Below are 12,039 nucleotides of genomic sequence, written 5' to 3'. Positions count from 1 at the left end.
TGTGCTGACAGCTATCTCAGAGCCTGGAGCCTGCTTCCGATTCTGTGTCTCCCTCTCTTTCTGACCCTCCCCTGCTCATGCTGTCTCTCTCTCAGAAATAAATACATTTTTAAAAATGCATTCTGAAAGAGAGGGAAACAAACCATAAGAGGCTCTTAACCACAGAGAACAAAGTGAAGGTTCATGGAGGGAGGAGGGGTGGGGGATGGGCCAGATGGAGCTGGGCATTAAGGAGGCCACTCTGAGGAGCACTAGATGTGTATGTAAGTGATGAATCACCGAATTCTACTCTGAAACCAATACTACACTGTATGTTAAGTATAATTTAAAATTGGGGGGGTGGGGGGTAAATGTACTATTCTAAAAAGCATAAAATTGAAAAAGCATCTTAGGGTTTTGCTTTGAAACATTTCCGCAAGGAAAACTCGGGGGAACAGACCAAACCAGCATCCGAATCTTATTTATTGTTAAGTCTGAGTGATGAGTATATGCGGGTTCATTAATCTCTCAACCTTCTCTCAACTTCCAACTAGGCTTAATTCTTCACAAGGAAGTTTTTAATTTTTGAAAAAGAGCATTCCATTATTTTTCTCGTGTTTGGGTTCCCAATTAAGAGTGACTTTTTCACTTATTTGTGGCTCCAAATTCCTGCGCACGCTGGGGAGGGCCACGGAGGAGACGCTGTTCGGACGCCGCGGCCACCGCCCGGGTCGCCGCCTCAGGACGTCCCCCGGGACTCGAGCCGCCTTCCACCAGCGAGTTGCGCTTCCTAGAAGGTCGCCGGAAGCGGATGCCGGACGACCAGGAAGTGGAGCTAGTGCAGGTGCCCGGGTCTCCCGGCGCCGGGAGAGAGCTGGGTGGGGAGGGCTGCGCCTCGACCCCGCGCCGGGCGGGGACGCACGGGCGGGCTCCTGAGCGGACCCCGGGGCGGCCCCAGGGGTGCCGCCGTGCGGCCGGGGTGGCGGCTCTCTCCCCGGTTCCTCTGGCCCTGCCCCCACCCCCCCGCGCTCCTCTGTCGCCGCGCCCCGTGCCTATTCAGTCTCTGAGCTGCCGGCGCGGGTGTAGACGGGTTCAGCGAGCGCAGTGGGCGGAGCGCAGGTGTTAGAGAGGGACGAGGTGTGCGAATCCTGGCGTCGGGGCGGGATGAGGAGCTGCTGAGTAGGAGGGGGCACGGCGAGCGCTGCGTCGGGATCGGGGGAGCGCAGGGCGCCAGGGTGTGTCTTCTCGGGGTGCGCTAGGAACCGGGGAGGGTGGGGAGATGCCAGCGCTGAGGCCCTGCGGTGGGAGAGGGCGGACCGTGTGGACTACACAGCTTGTGCGCCGACACAAAGTCCGTGGACACGGGGGGGGGTTAGACGGAGAGGAAGTCGGCCCCCCTCCCACGCTGTAAACCGGCCTCTCTGACTGTGGCACCGAGAAGAGACAGGCGGGAGGCCCGCGGGTGACGGTGCGGGCCAGGCAGGTGACGGAGGCCCCCGACGTCCCCAGCTGGTCTTCCCGGGCTGCCCCGTCTCCCCGTACGAAACCCTGGGGGCCCTTCCTTTCCGCTGTGTTCACTTTCCTCCCTGTCCCCTGTCTTCGAATACGCAGGAAGACCGGCTGCGGGATCACAGCGAGGTCAGTACTGCTCATGGGGCCCGAATCCAGCACAGGGTTTGACACATGAAGTCCAAGAGCAGCTGCCCTGGCGGTCGGCGGGGGCCTCTGGCGGGCACGTCCAGTACGCGTGTCCCCGAAGGCCGCTGGCGGCCCCCAGGCCACGTCGAAACGTGACGTCCGGACAGGGCCAGAAATGACAGCGGGGGCGTCGCGCAGCCCCCGGGAACGACCCGGCCAGCGGTGGAGGAGGACGGGCGGCGGGGGAAAGACGGAGCAGGTGAGCCGGGACGGCCTGCGGCGTGCCGCGACTAGGCGGGAGGGAAGGGGATTTTCTGCTTGGAAGTTTTATTACGTTTCCCGGATGGGCTGGTGACCCCCGAAGTTGTCGGATGTCCTTTCTGCCTCGCCTAAGGGACTGAGTCCCTGAATTCCTCACCCCTCTTGCTATTTCTGGGAGTCGATTTCCACGGACAAACCTACATAGCTGATGAGAGCCTGTCCCCCTCCCTCCTAGCCTCCCTGTTTCTGTGCGTTGTGACAGGTGGTGCTGTCAGACGGGAGTCCCGGACCACACCAGCTGCTGTGGGCCCCCGATGCCGAGCTCCTGCAGGAAGGAGGTGAGGCGCAGAGCTGTGGGGCCAGGAGCTGTGGCAGCTGAAACGGAGCAGGGACGTGGTGGGGAGGGTGCTTCCTGGGACCTGGAAACCTCCTTATTGAGCATTTACTGGAAGCCTTCTGTTTTTTCTATACTAGGCTGGGATCAGTATTGAGAGAACTAAATTATTCAGTTTCTGCCCTCGTCTTAAATCAAATTTGGAAAAAATAATCAAAGACTCAAAAGATTCTATAAAGCCAGGGGCACCTGGGTGGCTCAGTTGGTTAAGTGTCCGACTCTTGATTTCAGCTCAGGTCATGATCTCTCAGCTCACGGGATCGAGCCCTGCACTGACAGTGCTACAGAGCCTAATCGGGACTGACTCTCTTTATCCTTTTCTTTCTGCCCCTCCCCCACTCGTGCTGTCTCTGTCTCCCTCAAAATAAATAAATAAACAAAATTTTTTTTTTAAAGATTCTACAGGGTCTCCTGGCTGGCTCATCAGTTAAGCCTCCACTTCGGCTCAGGTCATGATCCCATGGTTGGTGGGTTCAAGCCCCACATCGGGCTCTGTGCTGACAGCTCAGAGTCTGGAGCCTGTTTCAGATTCTGTGTCTCCCTCTCTCTCTGACCCTCCTCTGCTCATGCTGTCTCTCTCAGAAATAAATAAAAACATTAAAAACTTTTTAAATAAGAAATAAAGATTCTACAGAGCAGTTTATCAAAGAAATTGAATGCATTCAATCACTTGTATATGTACAACTTGACATATATGATAAATAACATATATGTGTACATAAAACTTGTAGAGGTCAGTAACTCCTACCCCACCCACCAGTTTTATCAATGTGTAAATTTTGAGTGTATGTAATTTCACTTCTGTAGACCTTTTGGGAACCCTGAGATTAGAGGCATAGACTGAGTTCCAGAGAAACCGAACTGGCAAAGAAGGGACAAAGGTCTTGTGAAGCTTTGGGAAAAGTAAAGGAAGATGGGGAACTGTGAGGATGGGTTTAGAAATGCTTTTTGGGGGGACTGCAGAGGAAGGTGGACAAGACTGTATAGAAGTGGCTGCTGGAGGTAAAACCCAGGGCACAGCGTTTAGCAGTTCTGGAGTCCTACAGGCAGACCCTGAAGGGCACCGACATTTGGACAGAGGACGAGACACCAGGCACCTCAAAAGTGGGTTTTTAGTATATTATCTACAATGAAAAAAAGAGTATGTTATTGGCACTTCCAGAAAAGAAATCCTGAATTTCTACTGTATAAGGAGTCATAAATGAATCAGTCTCATCCCAGATACTATGTGTGCCCTGCTTTAACAAGTAGTTTTGTTACCAACTGAATGTGTTCCCTCAAAATGCACATGTCCCCAGACCCCAGTTGTAATGATATTGAGAGGTGGGTGGGGCCTTGGAAAGAAATGAGGTTTAGATAAAGTCATAAGGATGGGGCGATGAAGAGAGTAGTGTCCTTATATGAGGAAGGGCCCAGAACTCTGGCTCCCCCACGTGAGGGCAGAAGGAGGGAAGCCAGGTGGAGGGGCGGCACCTGGATCTGAACGTCCAGCCTCCTGAACTGAGAAACGTGAGCCTGCCAGTCCAGGGTATATTGAGCTGATCAAGGTAGTTTCATGTCATGAACACGCAGCCTGTGTCCCAGGTTCATTTTTAACTTGAGGGCAGAAACTGTCCTTTCAAAATCTGAAGCTAAACATAAAGCCTAAGAATCACTGTGGTGACCAGGGACTGGGGAGGGAGAGACGGCAGGTTGGGTGATGCATAGAGTTTCAGTTTTGCAGGAGAAAAAGTTGTGGAGATGACACACATTGTGTGTTTTCAACACTGCTAAACTGTACATTTAAGAATGGTTAAGATGGTAAATTTTGGCACATATTCCTTGCCACAATTCAAAAAACTTTGGGGGCTCCTGGCTGACCCATCAGTGGAGCACATGACTTGGTCTCAGGGTTGTGAGTTCAAGCCCCACGTGGGGTGCAGAGCCTACTTTAAAAAAAATTAGGGACACCCGGGTGGCTCAGTCGGTTAACCGTCTGACTTCAGCTCAGGTCACAAGCTCACAGTCTGTGAGTTCAAGCCCCACATCAGGCTCTTTGCTGACAGCTCAGAGCCTGGAGCCTGCTGCAGATTCTGTGTCTTCTCTCTCTGCCCTTATTCTGCTCATGCTGTCTCTGTCTCATTCAAAAATAAATTATTTTAAAAATAATTTTTAATAAAATATGTATTTTAAAAAATTAGCACGATGAACACTTTTTAAAAAAAGAACCACTGTGACTTAACAAGACTTTCCCAGTCTGTGAAGAAGATATAGTAAAAATCCAATGAGGACATATCTGGAGGGGACTTTGGGTTAAATCGGGATGTGCTTTGTCAAAACTCAGCCAATGGTACAGTTACAACTTGTGTATCTTACTGTATGTAAGTTCACCTCAAAAACAATGTGAACACATACTGAACCCCAGTTATTGACAGGTGGGAGAATGTGTTTTGGGGTGAAGTTGCTCATGTCTCCATTACTTTAAAACGCAGCAAAGACAAGTGGATTAGTAGAGACAGGGCTAGTTAGACAGACAGGTTTATTGCAAATACTAATTGTGGATCATGAGTGGGGAGTATGTGGATGTTTACTGAACAGTTCTTTCAGCTTTTCTGTATATTTGAAACTGTTTACAATAAAATATGGACTGAGGGTACCTGGTGGCTCAGGCGGTTAAACGTCTGAGTTTGTCTCATGTCATGATCTTGTGACTCACCAGTTCAAGCCCAGCATCGGGCTCTGTGCTTACAGCTCAGAGCCTGGAGCCTCCTTCAGATTCTGCGTCTCCTGCTCTCTCTGCCCCTCCTCTGCTCACACTCTGCCTGTCTCTCACACAAAAATAAACATTTAAAAAAAACAAAATGCAGATTGAACAAAAACCCGAGCTGGGAGACTCACGTTTCTGATGTCATGAGGACCCTTGCAGACCAGACCTGCCTCTGCTGTGAGCCCGACGGGACCATGTGTGACAGGGAGTGCGTGGGCTTGTAGGTGAGACGTGGAGCAACCGAGCATGACCGTGAGGACTGAGACACAGCCCGGGTCTAAACCAAAGAACAATGTTCTTGGGAAATCTCTCTGGGAAGAAACCAGTTTCCTCCTACACTGAAGTTTTGGTAAAACTGGAATGAAGTTTTGGGGACCAAAGTCCACGGGGGGATCCTAGAGTCTTATCAGTCAGTGACTAATCCCCCTGGTATCTTCTGAAGAAGATCGCTCAGACTTGGATTGGGGATGTGTTGAAGAACTTTCTAGAAAGGTTAGGTGCCGCAAACACAAGGTACGGAAAGGTGAAGCTTACCCCCGAGGAATGAATTAGGGCCCCCTAACCAGCAGTGTGGACCGCCCTCATTGGCCGGCCCCTAATGGGCTGTCCTGGACACCTGGACACCATCTGTTGCATGTGCACCACGGTGAGAGACGGTGGCTCCGGGCCAGGAGCTAACGGGAGACTCAGAGTCGGGGCAAGTGCTGTTTCTCTAGTAAGAACAAGGGAAAATGGCCCGAGGTAGGCCAGCCAATAAGTTACCTAAATAAAGGAACAAGCTGTGGGCCAGTCCCTGGATTCCCCACCCCTAGTCTTTCTGGAGGAAATTACCTCAATACTCAGATCCTGGAAGAGAGGTCATCGAACCAGCCAGGAGTCAGTATGTGGGCTTGGAGAAGGGCGAGGTCATTCCAGGATGACGAGCAACCACAGAAAACCACGTTGTAGGTGAGGGAGAACAAGCACTTACCATCAGCGTGGCTGATGCCCAAAACTGGAAACAGGTGGGAGGAATGAGGGGAAGGCAGAGCCTGAGAAGCTTCCACGTTGGGGAAGAAGAGGAAAAGCGTGAAGTCTCATCAATACTGTGCCAAGTTGACTCATTTCTCTTCCCTCAGAACTGCCGACTCAGCATCCTTCCATTGCTGACGGCAGAAGCCACAGAGACTGGCCAGGAGCAAATACCACACCGGTGAGTCAGGCCCAGGCAAGCCCTCCATCCTTCCTGGAAATACAGCACCACTTCCTAAATATGGCCTTGTTTTCACTCGCTCCCTAACCCCGAAATCCAGGTGTTCTCACTCACCAGGAACATTTTGTTGGATGACACACCATTCATGGATTGTTCCCTGTCATGATTTTCACTGTGCACAGCCTATGCCCCCTTCCACCTCAACCCCAAATATACACGGAACAGTAACCATCTTTCATTTCTAGAAACCTCTCGGAATCCTTTCTTCTACGTCTGTTCCTGGGGACTGGGGTTTCCTCCAGGTCAGCAGGAGCCTATCATTGCAGGACGCGGTGACGTTTGAGGATGTGGCCGTGTGCTTCAGTAGCGGAGAGTGGCAGTATCTGACCCGCGCCCAGAGGCACCTGTACACCGACGTGATGCTGGAGAACTATGGGAACATGCTGTCAGCTGGTGAGGACACCCTCTGCTTGGCTTAGTACTTCTTCCTGTCCTTGCTCTTTGAACTGCTGTCTATGGACATATCTGGGGCCTCACAGTAAAAGTCAGAGCCCTCATTCTTGCCTCTTACCCATAGGGCGGGGGCGGGGGGAGATACAACCAAGTGCCTGCTTCCGGGGGTCACCGCCTCTGCCCTTCTGAGCATGACCTTTCTCGGATCATCCCTATATGCTTGTTTACGCCTTGCCAGACCCCTGAATAAACCCTTTCTCCGCCCCAGTGTGAGCAGAGGGGCGGAGGCTGGGTGTTGGGATGGTGGTAAGGCCGCTCTGCACACTGACTTTCCTCCTCCGCAAGCAGGCCTTGCCTTCCCTAAGCCGCCCCTCATCTCCCATCTGGAGCAAGGCGCCGCGCCCTGCGCTGACGGCCCGCAGGACTGGGGGCTCCTGACACGCTCCTTCCCGGGTGAGTGAAGGAGAAGCGCCAGTCCCCGGCGCTGTGCCGTGTGACAGCCGCTCCTAGCATGTTCTTAGCTCACGTCATCCATCCACACCCACCTGGAGGAAGTCCATTTAGAAAACCATAACAGAGAGAAAACAAACAGCAGCATACTGGGCGATTATTCTCTCATGAATTGCTTCTTTGCACGCTAATAGGCCCTCTGCAATCAGGTCCTCAGAAAAGCTCCGAGAATTCCTCCCCTCTGTGGACCAGTTACTTCAGTGCCCAGAAAGCCTCCAGCTTTTGTCAGGACTTTCCCGGTATTGGGCTTCTGACCCTTGCCCTTCCCTGTTTCCCCTCACGGCCTCAGCTCTGAGCCCTAAGGTGGATGCTGGCTGCACAGCCAGTGCTCCCCTGGGTGGTCCAGGCGCAGAGAGATGGAGTTACCCTCCCAGGTTGCGCAGCCACTAGGTGTCAAGGTAGGGTTTTGGCCCAGACAGTCTCGCTTGAGCTGCACACTTTACCCCCGTCTGTCTGGCTTACTGTGGCACGCCCCCGAACTATTTTACACTGAGCAGTGGCGTGATAAGACCTGATTTTTAGAAAGAAGACTCTGGAAGCAGAGTAGAGCATAGATAGTGGGGCTGCAGTGAGCCAGCAGGAATGAGCTGATGACCTGGCAGAAGTGGGGTGCGCGGGCCGGGCAGGGGTCATGGGAAGACAGGCAGGAAAAGTTAACTCAGGCCGGCTTCCCTGAACACGCACCTACCTACTCCTCAGGGGCACGTCAGCCCCCAGTGCGTCCGCTTCCCTTCTTCCCGGGGCTCAGCCCAGGTGGCCGGGCTTCCCTCCCCTCAGTGACCGCTGCCGTCCGGCCTCCATGGACTCTGGACGGAAGTACGAGCCCAGAGCCCAGGGAGCGAGAGCCCGGCTTGGGACGGCACTGCCCCCCCCGCCCTACCGGGTGGCAGTCACACCGCACACAGGTCCCACGGGGGGACTCGTACGATGTCCGGGAGGGGCAGGGTTGAAGGCTGCGTCTCCTGACCGAGGTGGGCCGAGGACTTTGGATTTGCCACTCGCTCCGCTGGGAGAGTGTGGAGAGCGAGCGGGTGTTCAAGGACCCTCCTCACGTTTACTAAGTGTGAGCACTGTGGTCCTTGTGAACTTGCCCCCACTGAGCCCACCCAGCCTTCGGCCGTCGGGTCACCCCGTCCTGACCCCGCTCCACTCTTCCCGCGTGTTTGTTTCCTCGTTTCAGTGTCGTCTGACCACACGCGGCCCGAGGACGGGGACTGGCCGGACGCGAAGCGCGTCCTGAAGCGCGGAGGGGCCTGGGTCCCGAGGCCTGCGTCCGGGCCCCGGGCGCCTGGGGCGGACGGGGTGGCCGGCGGGCCTGCAGCGCGCAGCGCCCAGCAGGCGCGAGGGCCCAGCCAGTGCGCCGAGTGCGGGAAGACCTTCCGCGGCCGCTCGGACCTCGTCCTGCACCAGCGCGTCCACTCCGGCGAGAGGCCGCACGCGTGCGCCCAGTGCGGGAAGGCCTTCCGGACCGGCGGCCAGCTGTCGGCGCACCGGCTCACGCACACCGGCGAGAAGCCGTTCGGCTGCGCGCAGTGCGGGAAGGCCTTCGGCAGCAGGGCAGCTGCGTGCCGGCACCGGCGGGCGCACGGCGGGGACAGGCCGCACGCGTGCGGGCAGTGCGGGAAGGCCTTCGGCAGCAGGGGCCGCCTGCGCCGGCACGGGCTGGTGCACAGCGCCGAGCGGCCGCACCGGTGCGGCGTGTGCGGGAAGGCCTTCCGCCTCAAGCACTGCCTGACCGCGCACGGCCGGACCCACTGCGGGGAGAGGCCGTTCGGCTGCGCGCAGTGCGGCCGCGCCTTCCGCGGGCGCTCCGACCTGGCCAAGCACGCGCGCGTGCACTCGGCTGAGCGCCCGTACCTGTGCGGCCAGTGCGGCCGGGCCTTCCGCCGCCGTTCGGACCTCCGCAAGCACGCGCGGGTGCACGCACGCGCGGGGCAGGCCGGGTCCCGGGGGGCCCCCGCCCCGGAGAAGCCCTTCCGGTGCGGCGAGTGCGGCCGGGCCTTCCGGCACGACTGCCGGCGCCGCGCTCACGAGCGGGGACACCGCGGGGACCGGCCGCACCCCTGCGGGCTGTGCGGGAAGGCCTTCGAGGACCGGCACTGCCTGGCCGTGCACCAGCGCGTCCACACCGGGGAGAAGCCGTTCGCCTGCCCCCAGTGCGGGAAGGCCTTCAGCGGCAAGTCCAACCTGACCACCCACCAGCGCGTCCACACCGGCGAGAAGCCGTTCGCCTGCGACGTGTGCGGGAAGGCCTTCCCCCAGAGCTCCGTGCTGACCCAGCACAGGCGGATCCACACGGGCGAGAGGCCCTACCCCTGCAGCCAGTGCGGCCTGGCTTTCCGCCAGCGCGCGGCCCTGCTCGGGCACCAGCGCGTCCACACCGGCGAGAGGCCCTACGAGTGCGAGCAGTGTGGAAAGGCGTTCCGGGTGAGCGCCAACCTGACCGGACATAAGAAGAGGATCCACCCAGCGCGCAGAACCCACGAACTGGACGACACTTTGGGGACAGCCCCCGCCCCAGGACCGGCCTCGAAGACCCTCCCGGACGTCGGGGACTGAGCGCCAGCACCTGGGGTTCCGCAGACTGGTGCTTCCTGGTTCGCTGGCCCCTGACGGGGACCCCGGAGCCTGTCCTGAGTCACTTCCAGGGCCTGCCCGGCAGGAATGATCCTGTGCCGGCCACAGGTCCAGTGTCCACTCACTTAACCGCCAGCTGCCCTGCGGGACGAGGAGACGAAGGCCTGAGAAGACCGCTGCGGAGGCTCCCTTCCCGGCGGGCCCCGCGTCGGCGCCCCCGACGGCTGCCGAGGCTCCCTTCCCGGCGGGCCCTGCGTCGGCGCCCCCGACGGCTGCGGAGGCTCCCTTCCCGGCGGGCCCTGCGTCGGCGCCCCCGACGGCTGCGGAGGCTCCCTTCCCGGCGGGCCCTGCGTCGGCGCCCCCCAGACGCTCAGACTCCCCGCACTGCGTCTCCTGCAGGCGAAGCCACGACCCCGCTCAGCACCAACCGAGTTCGACCTGATAAAATATTGACCATTTTTAGCAAGGGTTTTCTGTGTTGTTTTACCTCGAGGACTGAATGGTACTTTTCCATGTGGGATCAGGACGGGAAAGACAGGCCGATTTAGGTATCAGAGGTAAGGACGATGCAGCTGTCTGCTGCTCAAGTAACAGTTTACATAGGGAAGGAGCACAGAGCCCATCTCACTTTCTTATAAATACATCAAAATTTCAATGTGTTCATTCTTAAAGATTTGCTATATTTATTTGTGTGATGGATGAAATGTTCTTTCAAGTGTCTTAAAAGTTTGTGTCTTATTTCACATCCTTCAATATCTCTTTACACCTTTTACCCTTCAAATGTCACACGTAATTTCTACAATTAAAATAAAGACCCACAGTCAATAAGGCTGTCATAGACTGAAAATTCTAGAATATGCACAAGTGCTAAGGTAATTAAAATAAAGACCACAATTGAGAATTAAATGTAGTTCTAAGTTCCTCAGCTCTGGGGGGAGGGGGCGGGGAGACGAGCAATGAATCATGAACATTTCTCAAAAGTGTTTTACGAGTTTTTATTTTTCAAGTTTATTCATTTTTGAGACAGAAACAGCCTAAGTGGGGGAGGGGCAGGAAGGGGAAGAGAATCCCAGGCAAGCTCTGTCCCAAGCACAGAGCCCAAGTGGGGCTTGAACCTATGAAACCATGTGATTATGACCTGAGCTGAAACCAAGAATCGGACACCTAACTGACTGAGCCACCCAGGTGCCTCCAAGTTAAAGTTTTTAAAATAATGACTTTAGGAAAGGCTGGCTAGGTGTGGTTTTTTAATTAAAGACTTCTCAGAGTTTAAATGCTATATACTAAATATAATATGCTAATGTATTTTCTAAATCTTAACAATAAGATGATTGCTTTCCAAAACTAACTGACCACACAGTCCTGTTTGAAGCATCTTCATGGGCTCCTGTTTCACAGAAAACATTTTGGGAAGTGGTTACATGTTATCTAATACTGAAGGACAAAGTGTCTAAGACATGCAATTTTCTAGTAACAATATAGTTTATTTTTAAAAAGGATAATTGAAACATTGTTCCTTAGGCTGTTTCTACAGGAAATTTCCCTTTATTTATGTGGCCATTTCTTATATACTTATTAGTGAAAGCCAAGATGAAAACATTAAAGACATAACTCAATGACATTGTCTTTGTGGAGAAGAAAATTCTGGATGTGTGGCTTCCAGCTGAGAAAACAGGGCCTAAGGACAGAATTCAGGGTATATCTGGAGAATTGGCAGTGGTTCTCCAATAATTGTTGAGTCTGAGGTCCGTTTGTCTGATGGTCAGCAAATGCCAGCAGCACGCTGTCCCTAGTGTGCACGCACAGCAGGAGCTGTACTTTATCCTCGATGACAAAGTATCATACTCCCCTGGAAGTTCTGAGGTTTTGTTTTTCACAGCAGGTACGTGGTCTTGGAAAGTGTATGTACGTGTTCAGAAGAGTTATTTCTGCACCCACAGGCTATCGGATACTCTGGGATTGGGGGCTCCAAGTCCTCAGCCCAACGTGAGAACCTGACAGCACAGCCCTTCATCTCCTTCTCCAGTGAGTTTTAACAGAATCTGGCAACGGGGCAAGTCCAGTTTAAGTTCTGGACTGTCCTCGAGTGAGGACGTTTTGTGTCGTTGACTGGAGAGCTACACTTCAGACACCAGTTAACCGCAGGGCATGGCAGGCCTGACAATATGTTGTGAAAGTCCAGAGGCCTCTGTATTGAGCCCAGAGAGAAGCCTTCTAGACTCCTCCTCACCCATCCATCTTCAACATGACCGTGTCTTCCTAGATTTCTGCTAGGATCCTGAAACCTGG

The 12,039-nt window shown here is 54.8% G+C and overlaps 1 protein-coding gene and 1 long non-coding RNA gene across 6 annotated transcripts; one reads left to right on the top strand and one right to left on the bottom strand.

Annotated features, from left to right (window-relative positions):
- Nucleotides 1-781: 781 nt before the first annotated feature.
- LOC120249069 (zinc finger protein 311-like) lies at nucleotides 782-10,436 on the top strand. Of its 5 annotated transcripts, none has more exons than XM_039257561.1 (7): nucleotides 782-823; nucleotides 1,591-1,876; nucleotides 2,141-2,216; nucleotides 6,137-6,210; nucleotides 6,537-6,663; nucleotides 7,012-7,116; nucleotides 8,354-10,436. In XM_039257561.1, the coding sequence occupies exons 2-7, from the start codon at nucleotides 1,793-1,795 to the stop codon at nucleotides 9,730-9,732; spliced, it is 1,845 nt and encodes a 614-aa protein (XP_039113492.1). In that variant the 5' UTR covers nucleotides 782-823; nucleotides 1,591-1,792; the 3' UTR covers nucleotides 9,733-10,436. The 5 variants fall into 5 exon arrangements, with proteins under 5 accessions (XP_039113492.1, XP_039113493.1, XP_039113490.1 ...); XM_039257562.1 differs by lacking the exon at nucleotides 782-823 and adding an exon at nucleotides 834-1,116; XM_039257559.1 differs by lacking the exon at nucleotides 782-823 and adding an exon at nucleotides 834-1,214.
- On the bottom strand, nucleotides 2,893-9,819 carry LOC120249086. Its single transcript, XR_005532777.1, has 3 exons — nucleotides 9,743-9,819; nucleotides 5,989-6,243; nucleotides 2,893-3,396 (listed from the first exon to the last, which is right to left on the bottom strand). It is a non-coding gene; the product is annotated as an uncharacterized LOC120249086 (long non-coding RNA).
- Nucleotides 10,437-12,039: the final 1,603 nt, after the last annotated feature.

This window comes from Hyaena hyaena, unplaced genomic scaffold (assembly GCF_003009895.1).
Source record: "Hyaena hyaena isolate Hyena2069 unplaced genomic scaffold, ASM300989v1 scaffold_637, whole genome shotgun sequence".
Classification (NCBI taxonomy): Eukaryota; Metazoa; Chordata; class Mammalia; order Carnivora; family Hyaenidae; genus Hyaena; species Hyaena hyaena.
Note: the sequence above shows the minus strand (reverse complement) of the source record. Positions and strands in the feature narration are given on the sequence as shown.

Excerpts from the sequence above, each read along its gene's own strand:
- LOC120249069 (XM_039257561.1), top strand. The coding sequence starts at position 1,793 with ATGACAGCGGGGGCGTCGCGCAGCCCCCGGGAACGACCCGGCCAGCGG. Across the intron at positions 6,664-7,011 it reads TGGGAACATGCTGTCAGCTG|GCCTTGCCTTCCCTAAGCCG; the intron begins GTGAGGACACCC and ends CTCCGCAAGCAG. Across the intron at positions 7,117-8,353 it reads CCTGACACGCTCCTTCCCGG|TGTCGTCTGACCACACGCGG; the intron begins GTGAGTGAAGGA and ends TCCTCGTTTCAG.